The sequence below is a fragment of the Eschrichtius robustus genome, chromosome 10 (assembly GCF_028021215.1).
Source record: "Eschrichtius robustus isolate mEscRob2 chromosome 10, mEscRob2.pri, whole genome shotgun sequence".
In the NCBI taxonomy this organism is placed as follows: Eukaryota; Metazoa; Chordata; class Mammalia; order Artiodactyla; family Eschrichtiidae; genus Eschrichtius; species Eschrichtius robustus.
This window is the reverse complement of record NC_090833.1, coordinates 105,593,250-105,611,789: the sequence shown is the minus strand read 5'-3', so window position 1 is coordinate 105,611,789 and position 18,540 is coordinate 105,593,250. Positions and strand designations below refer to the sequence as shown.

Genomic DNA, 18,540 nt, shown 5'->3' with positions numbered 1-18,540 from the left:
TTTAATACTAGCATAATGACCTTGGGGTGGCAGGAAGGGTCCCCAAATGAACCCGTGAGCTTGCATAGTCCTCACTGCCCCTTATTTCTAGCTAGCTGCCTTATACGTGTTACATCAAACCAGGGGTGTTTAGGAGTCACCAACTGGCCTAGGTCTGAATCTTCACTTTCCCTCTTAAGTATGTGAAATTTGGCAAGTTACTTCACTTGTCTTTGCCTGAGTTTTCTCATCAGTAAAAAGAGGATAATCATAGGGCCTATGTGACAGGCTTCCAAAAGTATTAGCTACTTTTAGTATTAGTATTAGATAATTAGAATTATCACTGCTTTCTAACAAGCAGAGGATGGGATAAACAGCTCAATAAGTATAGTTTACTGACTCTTGACAAAGAGAAGCATTATTAGTACAGTAGTGGATTTGAAGTTATAAGTCTTGGTTTCAGGTCCCAGCATTTCCATGGAATGCTTTTGGGCAAGTCATGTTACCTCTCCGAGTCTCAGTTCTCTCATCTGTATAAACTGCAGCTGATGCTTACCTTTACAGAGCTGTCTACCTCCCAGGGTCATTATGAACTTCAAAAATAAAATACTTTATATTCTGAAAAGTGCTACATAAAACTAAATGATTATAAGTTGTAATTCTAACATGTTTTATTACAAATGATTCAAGAATTCAATAAAATGTATATGTCACTTGGACACTTTCAAATACTTTTAAGTATAAAAATAGCCTTAGCTCTTTTATCACCTGTAACTTAATAGGTGACTAATCATTGGCAGGGTTAGATTAAGATCTTTAAAAAAACCCACAATTATCAGTTTTTGTTAAAAGTACGTATGTCCAGAGTTTGCCTCTTGGGCAAAAGAGTTGTCAGGAGAGTAGTAATTGGATACAATCTGTTCATCATTTCCAAGGCTCTGAAGAACAACAGACTGCATCCTCTTAAATACGTGGCCCACATGTCAAAATGGAAGTATATTATACATTAAAAAAATACAGGAATGAAAACATTACCAGAATTAAGGCTAGCTCTGCTTGGAAGAGATTTTTGTGGTGCATTTCAGACAAATAAGAGCAGCAGTGCTGAATCCAGTTATAGAATCAGCTTCAATTTCCCCTTGCTGCCTTGGTCAAGCAGCCAAGGAAACTAAGAGAACCAGAGTTCAGCAGTGGGCCAGAAGGGATCCCAGGGCAATTTTCCAGGGAAAGTTGAAAATAATCGGGTGAGAGAGAAAGGTCTCTGTACTGCTTTGAGTTGCTATAAAAATCAGATTAAATACAGAACATCCCAAGTGAAAATCCTCTTAAAGAAAATAATTTAAAAATGTAATTTTACATAAAATCTGTATTCTAGAAGGACATACTGAGATTAATATTCACTGCCCTTGAAAGAGATGTGAGTGCTTCAGTCAGCTTTCCCAGGGCATGTGTGGATGCTGAGTGCTTGATGTTGTAATGCCATTACCCTGCTCATTATTCCCAACAGGCAGGACAGTCCCACTTTCTAGTTGGGGAAATGGATTGGGTTTAGCTGCCATAAGCTCACAAACTGGCCATTTCCAGGCTCTTTCTTTTTCCCTACTAAACTCCACCATCATTCAGACCTGTCAAGCAGAGAGATTTTATAAAATGCACTTAAAACTTAAGTGGCTGAAAGAGCTCACAGTTGCCTAACAACAGAACTTCCAGAGGAAAGCAATGTGAAACGCTTAAGAAATCTCTAGAGAAGAGAGAAAACCTTGCTTCTAGCTGTAGCTTTCTTGTTACATTAAGTGGGAAAAGCATTTCAGCACTTGAGGGAACTCATGTATAAAATGACATGCTTGAATTAGATGATCGCTAGAGTTCCTTTCACTATTTTATCTGTGATTGGATGAACTATCAAGTTATTATCATCTCGGACTCTGAGACATGACACTTAGGTTTAGATTGTGATGTTATCATTGATTACAGCATCTTTGACCATTCCGAATCAAATTCCTTAGTTACCTAACTCTCTATGTAAGATACCATCCTGTCAATATATGGTTCTTTTTCATGATTTACTCAAATATTTCTTGAGCATGTATAGTATATAAGGTACTATACTTGGGCTAAGGGAGTAAAAATGAGTAAATCACAAACACCATCTTCTAGGAGCTTGCAGCGCTGCAGAGGGTAGGAAAATGTACACAAGTATCTGTAAAACATAGAGAGGTTCATGAAACTTGGAGAGACCCTAGAGGTCGCCTAACAAAGTGTCTTTTATTTGACTCCCAAGACTCCCTAGAGATGTGAAAGGCTTTTATTTGATGATAAGGGTTATATTGTGATGGGTCTTGGAAAGTCTTATGCATCTCTCACATCTTGACAAAAAAAGACATGGAGGCTCAAGTTAAATGACTTGCCCCAAATCACACAGCTAGTAAGTGGCAAAGGTAGCATTCAAACTCATGCTTTCCAATTACGCATTTAGTATTTTTATGCAAATTCGGCCCTTTATGTAAGGTGAAAATTGATAGATGCACACCAGAGCTATAGAAGTAAAGTGATGATCTTGGAAAGGAGGGAGAAGTTGAATCAGGAAGGAATTAAGGAACAAATTTCATGGAAGAGGTGGCATTTGAATTGGACATTGTAGAACATTTTAACTTAGGTCTCTGCAGTTGGTAAGAAAGACGTTCTTGGCAGAGGAAATATTATGAACAAAGGAAACAAAAATAGATAGTAACACCATGTGGTTCAGAGGCCTTGGTTTCAATCAGTAAGCAATTGAAGAATGTTGACATTTTTGAACCAAAGAATGGCATCATCATATTTATAGTCTTGAAGGAATTATATTTACAATACGTATAAAATGCCTTTGTGAAGGTCAATTAGGTGGTCACTACAATTGTCCAGGAAAAGGCAGGAGGGTGTCAAGCAGAATTGTCAGACACGGGAGGAGAAAATGGACTCAGTGATTTTAGAAAGAACAGAATTGTGGGATGAGATGAGGAAGTGCTCAAGGGATCACATTGCATCAAGTCTGGTTGACAGCAGGGTAGCAGTGTCAGGGCTACAGCTACAGATTTTGGCATTAGTGACCCACAGGAAAATATTACTAGAATGAAGGTGGATAAATGAGCAAGAGAAAGATCATGTATTATTTGTGAATCTTTAGTCCCCACATTAAGTTCGCAAGGATCTTAGCTGCAGGGACCATATTTTAATGTTTTAATAACAGGTAATTACAGCATAACGTACATTCAAATAAGTGCACAGATATTAAATATGAAAATGTCTTTTCACAGAGCAATTGCAATAGAACATTATCTGCATCCCAGATGGCACTCTTACTACTATTCCCACTTAGTTTTTCCTGGTTTTTCCCTTTACATAAACACAATCATCTAGCATACGCTCTTCTGTGTTTGGCTTCTTTTACTCAAAATTATGCCTGTGAATTCATCTATAATACTGCATATAGCAGTAAACCATATTTTTCATTCCTCTGTAGTATTCTATTGTATGACTACACCACAATATATTTAATATATTCTGTTATTCAATCACTTGAAATTAAAAATAATACTGCTATGACATCCTTGTACATGTTTTCAGATGCATGTATGCATGTATTTCTTTTGGACATAAACTAGGGAGTGTTATTTCTGGATCTTAAAATGCACACACACACACACACACACACACACACACACTGATATATCTTTAGCAGACTGCTGAAGGGTTTTCCAAAATAATTATACCAATTTACATTCTCACCAGCAGTGTATATGAGAGTTTCGGTTGTTCTGTCTCTTCGCCAACATTTTTTTATCAGTCTTTTCATATTAGTCATTCTGGAGAGCAAGTGGTATTTCGTTGCAATTTGTATTTCTTTGATGACTAATGAGGTTGAGCACCTTTGCATGTGTCTGTTGCTGTTTGGTGATTTGGTTATCCTCATTGGTGAATGCCTCTAGCATTCTTGCCTGATATTCTATCCAATTATCTGTCTATATGCTAATTGATAAGCAGGAGTCATGTATTAATTTGTGCTGCAAATGCTCTTAAACTTTATGTTTTTCAAGTATCTTCTCCCATTTTGTGGCTTGTATTTTGACATTTCTAATGGTATATTTTGATGACCAGAAATTGCTAATTTTATTCCATTCATCCGTCTTTTCCTTTACCATTAATGATGTTTGTGTGTGTGTGTGTGTGTGTGTGTGCGCGCGCGCGCACACGTGCGTGTGTGTCTCCTGCATAAGGGCAACTTTCTCTTCCTCAATATTATAAAGACATTCTTGTACATTATCTTCTCTATTATTTCAAAATTAGGTCACCGTCCACCAACAACTGATTTTTGTATATGGAGTGAGATAGAGGTAGATGTTCACCTTTTCCCAGAAGGCTATCAAAAGACACAGCAGCATTCAGAGAAAGACTACCCTTTGCCACTGCTCTGACACGTGTCAGTATATGTGTGGGTCTGCTTTTGAACACTTCATTTTTTGTATTACTGTTTTTTCCTGTTTATCTATATTTACAGACTGTCTTAATTTTTGTAGCTTTATAAAAAATCTTGATGTCTGCTAACACTGCCTTAATTACTGTGGCTTTATAAAATTCTTAATACCTGGAAGTATAAGTTCTCCAATTTCGCTCTTCTTCAAGTTGATCTGAGCCATTTCCAATCCTTTGCATTTCCAGATGCAAAACACTACTTAAAATCAGCTTGCTATTTTCCATATACTTCCACACACACACACACACACACTCACTCAAGGATCTGGGATTCTATCAGATCTCTAGATCAGTTTAGAAAGAATGTATATCTTAAAATATGCATTCTTCTTTTTGAAGACTATGAACATGATATGTCTCTCTCTCCATTTATTAAACTTTTCTTAATTTCTCTCAAGAATGTTTTATCATTTTTTTGTGTAGAGGTTTTTGCACATATTTTGTTAGATTTATTCCTAAGTTTACAATTTTTGATGGTATGGTAAATGGTATGGTTTTTCAAAATTTCATTTTCTAATTGTTTTTAGATAGTATAATGAAATACAATTTACATTTGCACTGTGATCTTGTATCTCGTGACCTTGTTAAATCCACTTAGTAATTGGAACACTTAGTCTGTAGATTTTGTTGTTTATTCAACAATAAAAAGCCACATTACCAATGAATAATATTGCTTCCTCTCTATCTTCATATATTTTTTTTTTTACTTGCCTTAATGTGCTAGCCACATCTAATACCATGTTAAATAAAATTAATGATAAGATGTGTTCTTGCCTCATTCCTGATTTCAGAGGTAAAGCTTCATATTTCTCACCATTAAGGATACATTTTGCTGCAGGTTTTTTGTAGATGCCTTAAATCAGATTAATAAATATCCTTCTATTGCTACTTTACTAAGAATTTTTGCCATAAATGGATGCTAAATTTTATCAGATGATGTTCTGTATAAATCAAGATGATAGTGTAATTTTTCTTCTTTAGTCTGTTAATATGATGATTTATATTAAGTTTTAATGTTAAATCAAACTTTTCTTTCTAGAATAAACCCAACTTTATTGTGATGTATTATCCTTTTTATATACGGATTAATTTTATTTGAATCTATTTTGCTTTTGAATTTTGCAACTCTATTCATGATTGATCTGTCATTTTTAAAAAATTTATTTATTTAGTTATTTATTTTTGGCTGTGTTGGGTCTTCGTTTCTGTGCAAGGGCTTTCTCCATTTGCGGCGAGCGGGGGCCACTCTTCATCGCGGTGCGCGGGCCTCTCACTATCGCGGCCTCTCTTGTTGTGGAGCACAGGCTCCAGACGCGCAGGCTCAATAGTTGTGGCTCACGGGCCCAGTTGCTCCGCGGCATGTGGGATCCTCCCAGACCAGGGCTCGAACCCGTGTCCCCTGCGTTGGCAGGCAGATTCTCAACCACTGCGCCACCAGGGAAGCCCCTGATCTGTCATTTTTTTAATATACTTTTCAAGTTTTGGCATCAGGGTTATCCTCCTCTCATAAAATAAACTGGGGAAAAGTTTTCATTTTGCTATTCAGTGGAAGAATTTTGGTATTCACTGGAAGAATTTGTATAGAATTAACACAATTAATTACCAAATATTTGATAGAACTCATTGGTATAGCTTCTAGACCTGAGGTTTGCTTTGTGGGAAGATTCGTTTGTTTTTTTTTAACTATGGTTTTAATATTTTAAGATACATAAGATTATCCAGATTTTCTATTTCTTCTTGTGTTGGACCATATCTCCTTAATCTTTAGTTCTTCCTCTATTTTCCAGTACCTGGCATGATGCAGTTGCTCAAATAATATTTATTGAATGAGTAAAGGACTTAAAAGTGGATTTGGCATATGAATTCATGAGAAAATAGTGACCCAGACTGCATATGTGTATACATACTTATATGTGTAAACATACACACACATAGACACATATATACATATACATGTGTTTATATCTAATTCTAATGTTTAATGAAGCATGGCTACAAGAGGCTCTGCCGTGGGGCATGATAAATCACCTACAGCTGCTCAGTGAGGAGCAGAGTAAGTAGGCACACACTGGGCCAAAACTAAGAGACCCAAATGTAGTACTAATCTCTGCGAGCATACATAAATCTGGATGAGTTTATCTACAAGCAGCATTAATTATCTTTTGATCTGGGTTGTCATTTAAACACGAGAGAATCTGATCTGATGGATGGTGCAAAATAAGGAGAGCTTCTAAATAGTGGGGATGCACCTAGTCAAGTGAAATCGACCTTATGACTGCAGGTGGTCCATTTGCCTTAGAACAAAATAGAAACCAACAAAGGAGGTAGAGAAAGCAAATCTAATCCCCAAAGTAAATGCCAGTGAGGCTTCAGTTGTGTGTCAGAGTCCTACGTACTTCAGTTGGGCTCCAGCTTCAATTTTCCAATGCCATCAGGAACTGGAGTGAAAATCAGGAAACAGAGACAGAAGCCCAGGCCCGTAGTCTGCAAACTGATAGTAGAGGTTAATGCAAGACTGCAGCACAATTTACAAGCAACTGCTTGTGAATAACTAAAGAAAAAACAGACCCTGGGCTTGATGAAGGAAGACCAATACTTGAGCCCCAAAGTGGCAGCCAGTTTCCTTGTAGATCTCTCTGGTTTCGTCTAACTTGGCCCAGAGTCTTCACATGATAGGCCCACGAGCTATAGTTAGGACTGCATGACTAGGGCAGAAGGGGCTCAGGATCATGATCTTGTAAAGGGTTTCAACCCTGTTCATTCAAGGAGGTCTCATTTTAAATAGATTACTTATGTGTTTTAAAGACAAAATTAGAAATTTTATTGTCTTATTCCTTTGGAAATAATTCAGTGGAACGTGTAAACCTCTAAGTCATGCATAAGATGTAGAATCTGAAACAGTGCTTCCCCAGTGGGACTGTTATGAGTATATACATGTGGAGCAAGAGCCAGCAAATTAACGGCCTCAAAGACAAAGTTTATGATAAACATCTTATGCCCAGAGAAAGAATACAAACAGTAATACTGAATTCAAACAAGGGAATTAGATAGCAAACCTGCCCTCTAGTCCTCTTTCCCAGTTGTAAGAAGATGCCTTTCATTTTCACATTCCTGAGTTAATGAGTAAACGCATTGTATTTTATGAAAGCGCATTGTTAAAATGCTTTGATTTGTTTGTACTCTAGGACATGACAGCAACCTGGGGAATCTGGGATGTGTAAGATGTTTATTCTTGCTCTTTGATTATTCATCGTTGCCTTCACTTTCCCTTGCTCTTCACTGGGCATTTTGGTATTCATAAATACCTTTCATAGAAATTATAAATAGACTAAAGGACTCATAGAGCTAATGAAGCTATTTTTTACACAGTAATATTGCTGACATGTACTAACATTTTCTATGTGCAGGATATGTCCTAATTTCTTTACATGTATTAGCTCCTTTCCTCATGAGAAGGGTACTGTTATATTTTACACTTGAGGAAAATCAGACCCAGAAAGGTTTCCGAACTCGACCAGGTTTACATGTGTTAAGCAGTGTAGTTAAGATTCAAACACAGGATTTATGAGTCCCATCTATATATACACTTAACCACCAAACTATGCTGTCTCTTAACGATGTCGCATGCTATAGGCAATCGGAAGACCAAATCCTAAGTTATTCAATAAACCTAACTTTAGTGTCATCTATGAATTAAATGCTGCTGTGCTCTACATGAATAAGACATGCCAGTAGGTCAAAAAGATATATGCCCCAAACTACAGATGTGGAAATAGGTACCCAAATTCAGATTTTGTGTCTAATATTAACTCCAAAACAATCAGTGCAGAACGAGGAGCAAGTCCAGATTTTTGTAGCACCTGCCTTAGACTTGAGTTGCAGCCCCGTAGAGTTTTTTGAAATTTTATTTATTTATTTTTTGGCTCCATTGGGTCTTCGTTGCTGCACACTCTTTAGTTGCGGTGAGCGGGGCCAGACTTCATTGCGGTGCACGGGCTTCTCCTTGCAGTGGTTTCTCTTGCTGCGGAGCACAGGCTCTAGAGCGCAGGCTCAGTAGTGGTCGCGCACCGGCTTCGTTGCTCCGCGGTATGCGGGATCCTCCCGGTCCAGGGCTCGAACCCACGTCCCCTGCATTGGCAGGCGGATTCTCAACCATTGCGCCACCAGGGAAGTGCCAGCCCCATAGATTTTAGGCACAGAAGAATTTGTTGCTGCACCTTTTTCATGCCTGCTGGTAAGGTCCCTGTATCAGTACTCCATTTCTTGTTTTTCTTTTCGCTTATGATCTAAATCATCTTGCGTAGTCTATTTCTGTAGCTGGAGGTAGGTGGGAAGACTAACTCCCACATCTTAGTTCAACCTTGCAGCACCTCGATTGTGTTTAAATATGCTATTCTCAAGTTTTCAGTTCTGGGAACCATGAGGCTAGAGTCTCTGGAGAATTGATGTTTCTAAGTAGAGGTCACTGCAGTATAAACCAGACTACTATCTCTGCTGTGTTTATGTGAATTCATGCAGCCTAATCAATAGCGCCAAAGGAAATGGGTGGGAAAGCAGTCACTGTATTGGCCACTGCATAGAAGTGCTGTGACACAGTGACACTGTCTCCTGCTCACCCACCCCAGTGGATTTGTAATGTTAGGTGATTTAAGGCTTATGATGGCTCATTAGATTACATGGAGTCATTGATATATCAGTGGTGGTAACAAGACTTCCACAACTCACAACCATGAGTTCTCTGTGACTCCCAAATCTATCTTTGTAATGTTTTTCATTTTGCTTTTTAATAGAGAGACCTGGTATTTTAGTCCTCAGTGGCCCTGGCAATCAATCCTATACCAATTCCGGACTGGAAACTGATGGGCTTATCAATCTAGGACATTAACAAAACCCAGGGAACTTTAAAAGTTGTAATCCTTCCTTGGGTCTGACGGCATAGAATGCCAGAACCATCACTACTCAGGGCACTTACTCCTTGCTTTTTTTTTTTAACCACCATGACTTGCAAAAATCACTTATAAACATTTTCCCCATAGAGCAAGCGATAAAAAAGGATGCCAAACCTTTGGGGAATGCAAAATGCTATATAAATTCGAGTGCAGTTCTGTTCATTGTGAACCTTGCATGGAAGCAAATATTACTTTTACTTAATTTAGGGGCAGAATGGATGCATTCAGTGAGGATACTGGTGCAGTGAAAAGAGCATGGATTTGGGTTTGGAGAGACCAGAGTTTACTTCCAGCTTTGCCACTCACTAGGTATTGGACCTGGACAGATTAATGTCTCGGAGCTTCAGTTTTGTAATCTACATAATAAAGGTAATCACGCACACCCACGCGCGCACACACACACACACACACACACACACACACGCACGTACGTACACACAACCCCTCAGAGATATGAGATATGAGAACTGAATGAGATAACAGGCAAAGTGTCTAGCAGAATGTCTATCTTACAGATTTTCCTAATGTTTTCAATGCTAAATCACTAGAGCAAACAGCGTTCAATAGAAGACAGGCTAGCAAGTGTGGTGCATTCAATAAAGTTGCCACAAAAGAAGAGGAAACCCTGATGGAGTCTCATTCTTTCTCATCCGAGCTGCTCTGCTTGGAATAAAAATCCGTGTGGACCCAGAATGACATTGAATGAGTAGGTGGAACTCTTCCTGAAACTGCTCCATAATGGGTCATTGCAAGTTCATTAACGATGGTGGAATTACGTTGGAGACGGTATTAAAGAAACATGGTACAGTGGAAGCAGTCCTGGACATGTGCTAGGTGTGGAGGGATCTAGTTCCACCTGGTTGCTAGCTAGCCAGTCCCCCAGGCTCCGTGGGTGTCACTTTCCTCACCTGAAGAAGAATGAGGAGAATGGCCCAATGACCTTTGATAGCCTTGGACTGCTGTTTGAATCTGTGAAATGAAGTTCCTTCGTGAAAGAGAGATTGTTCTGTAGCCCAACAAATAGGCCAGCTGCTAAAGAAGAGTTACAAGCTTTTAGAGCAGGAAAGAAAACTACCTCTATCATTTCCAGGATGGGAATGTCGTTTCAGCCGTCTCTGGAGCACTGGCTGTTGGCAAAGCCGTGGGCTCGGTCACTGAAGAGTAAAGCACAAACGACCTTATTCCAAATGGGAAATGTCACCTGTAGATGCAGCAACATCTTTCTAACCAGTATCATTTATAAAGTTATTCCAGACCTTGAGGATTTTACAACAAAGTGAAAAATTTTAAAAAAAGAAAAGAAAAGAAAAACCTCTCTTGGCTTGAACATCTTCTTTGACAAATGAGAGAGTGGAACAGAGTAATTTTAAAAGCATCTTCCATTTCTAAATTCTATATTTTTATTCTACATACATCATGGATTCTTGATAATCTCACAGTTGTATTTGGAAATGACACGGATTTAAGGGATACTAAAATGACTTTTCTCCTCAAAAATATAAAATGACTCTTCAGTGCCTAGATTTCAAGTTCCTGAAACCTGGCATTCAGATCCTTCACAACATACAAGTTATCAATTCAACATGATATGTTTTCCAGGGTCACTTTCAACATACATTACTCAATATACATGTACAATTTTAGAGGATCAATAATACTTCTTGCCACAATTGTCCATTCCTTAAGTCTTTGTAAAAACTCCTTGAATAAGGATTGAAGTTTTATTTTTCTTTTAGTTCTTGGGAATGTTTTGCATATAGCTGGTGCTAAAATATATGAAAATATAAATGAATAAATGGCATCAAATCTTTTTTTTCAAACACAAAATGAAGGAGCAAAAAAAATAAGGAAACCCAATGAAAGTGTCAGGAAAGGAATAGAGAGTGGATCTTCTTTAACTAGAGGTTTAATTCAGATCAGAGAGATATAGGAGTGATTGCAAGCAGGCAGGGTCTTAGCTCTGCAACACACCTGTTGAAAATACTTGGAAGAAAAATATCAGATCTATTGGGTTGAGCATATATAGATTCAAACAAACTACTTCTGCTCAGTTACACCAGGTGAGAAGCACATGGAAATCATTGATTGTTGAAGATGGTGCATCCTAATTTACAACCTGGTGCTGTGTGATCCTGAACAAACCACTTAACACCCCTGGGCTTAATAAAACTGACAGTAAATGAGGAAATGCAAAGAACATAGCACAGAGCTCGACCCTTCTTAAATGTTCAGAAACATGTTAGTTTTATTCCCCTCCACTAATTTTGTATTTCTTGTTCTTCTCTATGAGATTATAAAGAAAAAGTCATGTGCAGCCATTTAGATGATCAAAAAGCATAGGCCATTTTATGACCTGTAATCTTACTGGAGTCCATCCATGATAAATTGACTTTGCTTGCAGCCAATTCTGGTCATTTTCATCTCTTTGCCCATTTCTACACTATTGCTTCTTTTAGACTGCAAATCAAACAATGTGTCATAATAGATGTAGCATAAACCTAAAGAATTATTGACTCATTTTTTTAAGAAAAGGAAATTAGGGAAACTTTCCTGTGTGGCAATCACTTTTGGGTGAGTTTCTGGACACTTTGACAGCTTTGCAGTTTCCAAACTCAGAATTGTGTCCTAGGCCTATTTATCTGTCACCTCTCCTCCTTGCAGAGATTTAGCAAAGCGCCATAACTCTCTTAACTAAAGATTTCAGGATTTCCAAATGGGCCATTATAGAAGAATTGGCTTGGCTCTATTGGTTCCTGCATCTTCCTGAAGGTCTAACGTGGTGATTCTGAGGAGAGCACCTTCACAACTCCAAAATCCTATTAAATTAACCCAAATTGCTGAAACAATTCCTCCCAGTGATCTGGTCATGTTTAGCTTATAACTTTAATGTTTTCCTATTGCTGACTACATCTAATTTAAATATTTCTTTTTTAAAAAAATTTTTATTGGAGTCTAGTTGATTTACAGTGTTGTGGTAGTTTCCTGTGTATACAAAGTGAATCAGTTATACCTATACATATATCCACTCTTTTTTAGATTCCTTTCCCTTATAGGCAATTACAGAGTATTGCATAGAGTGCCCTGTGCTATAATACGGTAGGTCCTTTTTAGTTATCTATTTTATATCTCATAGTGTGTATGTGTCAATCCCAGTCTCCCAATTCATCCCTCCCCCCCCCCCCTTACCCACTGATAGCCATAAGTTTGTTTTCTACATCTGTGACTCTATTTCTGTTTTGTAGGTAAGTTCCTTTGTACCCTTTTTGTGGAGTCTTAATTTAAATATTTCTACCTAGCTTTCAAGCTCTTCTATTGAATGACTTTGTCGACCCATTCAACCCCATCTCCCCTTACTCCCCAGCACCTGCTGCCCACAGTCTTTTAATGTTCTACCTCGTTATCTTTACATAAATGTTACCCACCCCTGAAATGCACTCCAAGCTCTCTAGTCCCAAGTCCTTCGTCTCTATCAAGGTCAAGTTGGTTTTATCTTCTCCATAAAAGCTTTCCTGATTAGTCCAACCTTTGTAATTATGAATTTCGTACCTCTGCCGCTAACACCCTCCCCTACCCCCTCAGCGTGCACGCTTCTATGTTGGAACTCAGAATGACTTGCTTAGATAAGTTAATCCCTCTAGGCCAAGCCTTCCTTCCTCATGCCCCTATCAGCCATGTCTCTTCGTATCCATATTTTATGCCTGAAAGGGGTGCTGTGAATAGGAGCAGGGCCTAATGAGAAGGATGGAGAGAATTATTAAATTTTTTTCTTTTTGCCTGTTTCCTAAGATCGTAGGAAACTGAGTTTCATGAAATTTTCATGACTTAACTATATAGAAACTGATCTGTTTTAGGGCTCATGTAATTGCATGTGGCACCAAACCAGGAAAAAGGGTGAATATTCTCCCCACCTCTGCATGAAACTAAGCAGAATTTTGCTGTTGTAGCCAACAGGGTCTAGGCAGATCACAGATGCCACACTCAAATGTGGGTAATTGATGAATGTCAATGAAAAGAGTAGCAAGAAGAGTAGCAAGTCACATTGAAGTAAAGAATGACCAAATATCTTCATCCTAACTGCTTCTCCCCCAGTAGCACACAGGGTAGATGGGGAACTCTGAGTGGCTTTTTACTTAGGAGAGGGGTGGGCAGTGGGGCTGAAAATGCACTTAACAATCCGCCTTCTGTGGTAGCAGAGGCCGAGGATGCGATGCCCTTATTACAGAAGATTATTTGTTCTGGTTCTGACTCTGTTTAGGACATCGACAAGCCATTTTCTATGCTGAGAATGGAGGTGGGAAATCAGGCGTGACTCATTTATCTATCTTAAAAAACACATTATTTCTTTTTAAATTACAAAAAGTAATCTCTTTTGCTTTTAACTAGTAAATTATGCAAACGTATAAAGAGAAATTTAATCATCTCCTTGCCTCCTTTACTTTCTCTTCCCTGCAATGGCCAAAGTTTGGAGCCTGAAAGACAGTCTTTCGCAAGGTCTTTGGGGTTCAAACCCATACACGTTCACACGTGAGGTAGTTCACACTGTGTTTCTCTTCTGTCTGAGGTGAGTGCTTGACACTTAACGCGGGATTTTTTTCTCGACAAATTAGCCTTTATTCCCAAGCTGATATAAGTGACTTGATAACAAGGATGATTTAAATTATCTTTTTGTTTCCTATCAGATACATCCTTACCTCCCAAACCAATGAAAACCCACACAGCACCAGGGTGTACTGCAGACCATATCTTGAGCTTCCTACCCTACTCTGGTTGCCATTAGAAATACAAAAATTTCCTTGGTTATCGTTGGCTTTATAAGAAACTAACTAAAACAAAACTTGTAGTTCTTCTATTTCTGATATCTTGCCCAAATGCAACTGTCTTAAGGAGCAACTTTGTACCTCCTGTAATTAAGAGAAAAATTATATACTGAACAATATGCATAGCTGAAAATTTTGGTATGAAAAAGAGAAGGATTTTAACCACAAGAATGCAAGTATTAGCATCATTAGCTTAGTGGATTTTTAATATTTTTCTTGTGACATAGCTGTTCCTCTTTTAAAAACCATCTCTACTTATACATGCCTGCGTCCTCTGAATCTGCTAATAAAAATTATTCTCAGTAATAAGAAGAAAACTGCACTGTCATCTTCTACGTACTGTAGTGTAATGCAAGATAGTTTAATCACCACCACATCTAATTAAAATAGTAAATCACTTAAAAAAATCCTTGTGTATTATTGAAGACTTGATTATAACAGGCCTATGTTAGCAGTGCCCCTTAAAGCAAAGAGGTAAGTAAACCCATTACCCAGAAGAAACAAGCCCTCAATGCTAGACTTCTTAGTCAAAAGCAGGATGCTTTGTCAAGTCAATCAGATTTCTAGTGACACTGTCATCCAATGATGCTGTTTCAGTATTGCAGCAAAGCAGGGCTCTGACTTGATCACTTGAAGACTGGTAATCTCATCTATTTCGTTAATTTAGGGTGGTTTACAGATGTCATGCATCGAATTTCACAATAAGAGAACAATTTACCCTTTGTGTATTTGTTCAATTTTTGAGTCTTCCTTTCATGAGATAGTCTGACATTCTTTTCTGCTCCATCCTCTTTACTGGGTGAACTCACAGATGCTGATGTATATGGAGAATTTACACAACCTTAGTGGTGGTCATGGGCTCCCACCTCTCTGGTTATTCCAGGACACCTCCTAGTCTTGTCATTCCAGCCAATTCTCTCCAAATGGCCAAGCTCTCCAATTCCAGTTGATTTTCAATATGTGGGCTCTTGATGCTTCCTGTATTGCAGTTTAAGGACCCACTCTGCACACGTCTCTTTGGATCAGGCTCAATTATGTCTCTTAATCGCAATTTTACATTGTCCCTCTGGCAGGATGTTGATGGAACCGTCTTGGTGCTTGCTGAATCAACCCCTCCATACACTCCCTTTAGTCTGCCCAGCCTGAATTCTCCACTAGGGGAAACCAACTTGAAATATAAAGGACAATTTATTGTGAAGATCAGAAAAATTGCATCTTTTGGTGTCTCAATCAGAAAATTAAAATATTACATTTTCATCGAAATTGTCTAAGTTATTTACTCATTTACATGAACCAGAAGTCTAATTTCTTAATTAGATTACTGGGTCTCAGGATGAACAGAGACCTTATGTCCATTAAAGGTATTTTTTTTCATGAAACATACATATAGTTTAAAATATCAAATAATATTCAAGATTTATAATGAAAGACAGGAGCTTCTGCCCCATACTTTCCCATTCACTCTACACTAAACAACCCGTACTGTAAGTTATTTCCACTACCAGATACCTCCATATTTCTAAATAAGTCACTTATGTTTCCATTGGTACATTTGTCAATTTTAGGAATTTTCTACCATCTTCCATCTAAGAACGATAAAGACTCACCACTCTTTTACCTCCTTCTTCTTACCACTTGTTTCCTAATCTTTCCAAAATAGGTATAGCACAGTTGTTTTAAATATCGCTCATAGTTGAACAGCACAGTATATGTGATTACATTTCTTTCCTTGTACATTTTCTTCCTTGGATTTCAAATAGCCCCATTAAAATTTTTTTGTATTAAACTCTCCAGGACAGGGTTTTTTTTTTTTTTTTTTTTTACCTTGGATCTATTGATAATTTGGTCTGATAATTCTTGGATGGGATGGTAAAGGGCAGGAGGCTGTCTTGTGCATTGTAGGATATTTAGATGCATCACTGGTCTCATTCTACTAGATGCCAGTAACACCTCCAGCTAGTTGGAACAACCAAAAATGTCTCCAGACGTTGTCATATGTCTCCGGAAGAACAAAATCACCCTCACTGAGAACCACTGCTCCAGAAGAACTGGAAACCACATCTCAGGATGGTAAAGACACTGTGTTCTCAGCCAGGTCCACTATTGTGTTTTTGTTTATCTCCTCTTGGGGACATCTCTTCTGGAGCTTTCTATCCTTTCTGCAATCTGACCAGCGACTTTCTGGGACTCCCTAGGACAGCAGTCATCCTGGGACCTCCCTCCACCCACATCTGGGAAATTTCCTTTGCTTTTCTACTATGTTGAATCATCTGTTCCTCAAATCTCTTGTCTTCTTTATTCTTTTATTCTCTTACATTTTGGAGCACCTCCTCTACCAACTTCCAGTAGGTGAATAATAGCTAAAATTTTGAAAGCTTGCATGGTGAAAATGTTTATTCTACCTTCATACTTGATTATGAAGTTTAGCTGAGTTTAGACTTCTGGTTTGAAAAACATTTTTCCTCAGTATTTGAAGGCATTGATCTATTTTCTCCTAACCTCCTATACAGTATTGAGAAATATAATGACATCCCTGATTTTGATTCCCCTCTTTATAACCTATAACTTGCCTCTGAGGGTTTGAGTTCTTCTCTTGAAAACTGGTGATTTGACATTTCACTACACTATAACTTTTTTTAAAATTAATTCATTAATTTATTTTTGGCTGCATTGGGTCTTCGTTGCTGCACACGGGCTTCTCATTGCTGTGGCTTGTCTTGTTGCGGAGCACGGGCTCTGAGCACGCGGGCTTCAATCATCATGGCTCGTGGGCTCTAGAGCGCAGGCTCAGTAGTTGTGGTGCACGGGCTTCGTTGGTCTGTGGCATGTGGGATCTTCCCAGATCAGGGCTCGAACCCGCGTCCCCTGCATTGGCAGGCGGATTCTTAACCACTGCGTCAACAGGGAAGTCCTTTTTAACATCTTTATTGGAGTATAATTGCTTTACAATGTTGTGTTGATTTCTGCTGTATAACAAAGTGAATCAGCTATATTACACTGTAACTTTTAAGGTGGGTACTTTCTATCTGGAAACTCACATGCCTTTTTGAAGGCTTCTCCACTCTGCCAAATAGTACACACCTCCTCTTCTTTCCCCTGGGCAACCCCATCTACTGCCTTCCTCCTTTGTGCCTTTCATCACACTATTTTATGACCATCCATTTAGAGGCCTGTTTGTTTTGCTTTCCCATGAGGGTTGGGTTTCTTAGGGCAGAGCTTTATCCACCTGTATATCTTCATGTCCCTAGAACAATACCTCCAACACAGCAAGTGTGCAATGAATCCTTATTGAATGATGAAGTAAATGGATAATGAAACAAGAAGAACCTAAATGCTATCAATCCATATTTGTGATTCATTTTGTTACTTTTATGCCATTTTTTTTCCCCCTCTGAAATTTACAAGGATTATTGGTCTCTGTTTCTAGTTTTTGCTTGTTTGCTTTTAGAAGTGTCACTGAGTGGGGGAGTTCCTAGTGAAGAAGGTCATATTTTGGCTGTTCTGTGATCCTGAAATGATGTTCATTGTATCACTCGTCTTTCCTTTTTTTAAAATTAATTTGTATTGGAGTATAGTTGCTTTACAATATTTTGTTAGTTTCTGCTGTACAACAAAGTGAGTCAGTTATACATGTACATATATCCACTCTTTTTTAGATTTCTCACTCTTCTTTCTATATCCACTCTTTTTTAGATTTCTCACTCTTCTTTCTATATCCACTCTTTTTTAGATTTCTCACTCTTCTTTCTATATCCACTCTTTTTTAGATTTCTCACTCTTCTTTCTGAGCATTCTCTCAGTTGAAGATCCAAGTGAACCCAGGCAGGAGTATGACATTACATTGGCCTTGTGTCTGATAATTCAGTTCTGAAGGTGGGATGTTGAGTGGCAGAGGGTTCAGCTGGTGAGATTTTCAGCATAGAAACCTGTTAAACCACCAAAGCATCATTAATGAGATGGGGTGAATTGATTTCTATTCTGAATTGCTTGGCAGTGCCTCAGTACTGAGACATCAAATGTGCTCAGTGTGCTACGTGGAAGACCATTTCTTTTTTTTGAATTTTATTTTATTGATTTTTTTATACAGCAGGTTCTTATTAGTTATCCGTTTTATACATATTAGTGGATACATGTCAATCCCAATCTCCCAATTCACCCCACCACCACCACCCCCGCCACTTTCCCCCCTTTGTATCCATACATTTGTTCTCTACATCTGTGTCTCAATTTCTGCCCTGCAAACCGGTTCATCTGTACCATTTTTTTAGGTTCCACATATATGCGTT

The 18,540-nt window shown here is 38.3% G+C and overlaps 1 protein-coding gene across 1 annotated transcript in view; it reads right to left on the bottom strand.

Annotated features, from left to right (window-relative positions):
* Window positions 1–15,128: 15,128 nt before the first annotated feature.
* Window positions 15,129–18,540, bottom strand: part of ADAM7 (ADAM metallopeptidase domain 7) — a 61,508-nt gene continuing 58,096 nt past the window's right edge. The window contains exon 22 of the mRNA XM_068554033.1: window positions 15,129–15,422. Coding sequence (XP_068410134.1) covers window positions 15,129–15,422 — 294 coding nt within the window. The remainder of the gene's footprint in view (window positions 15,423–18,540) is intronic.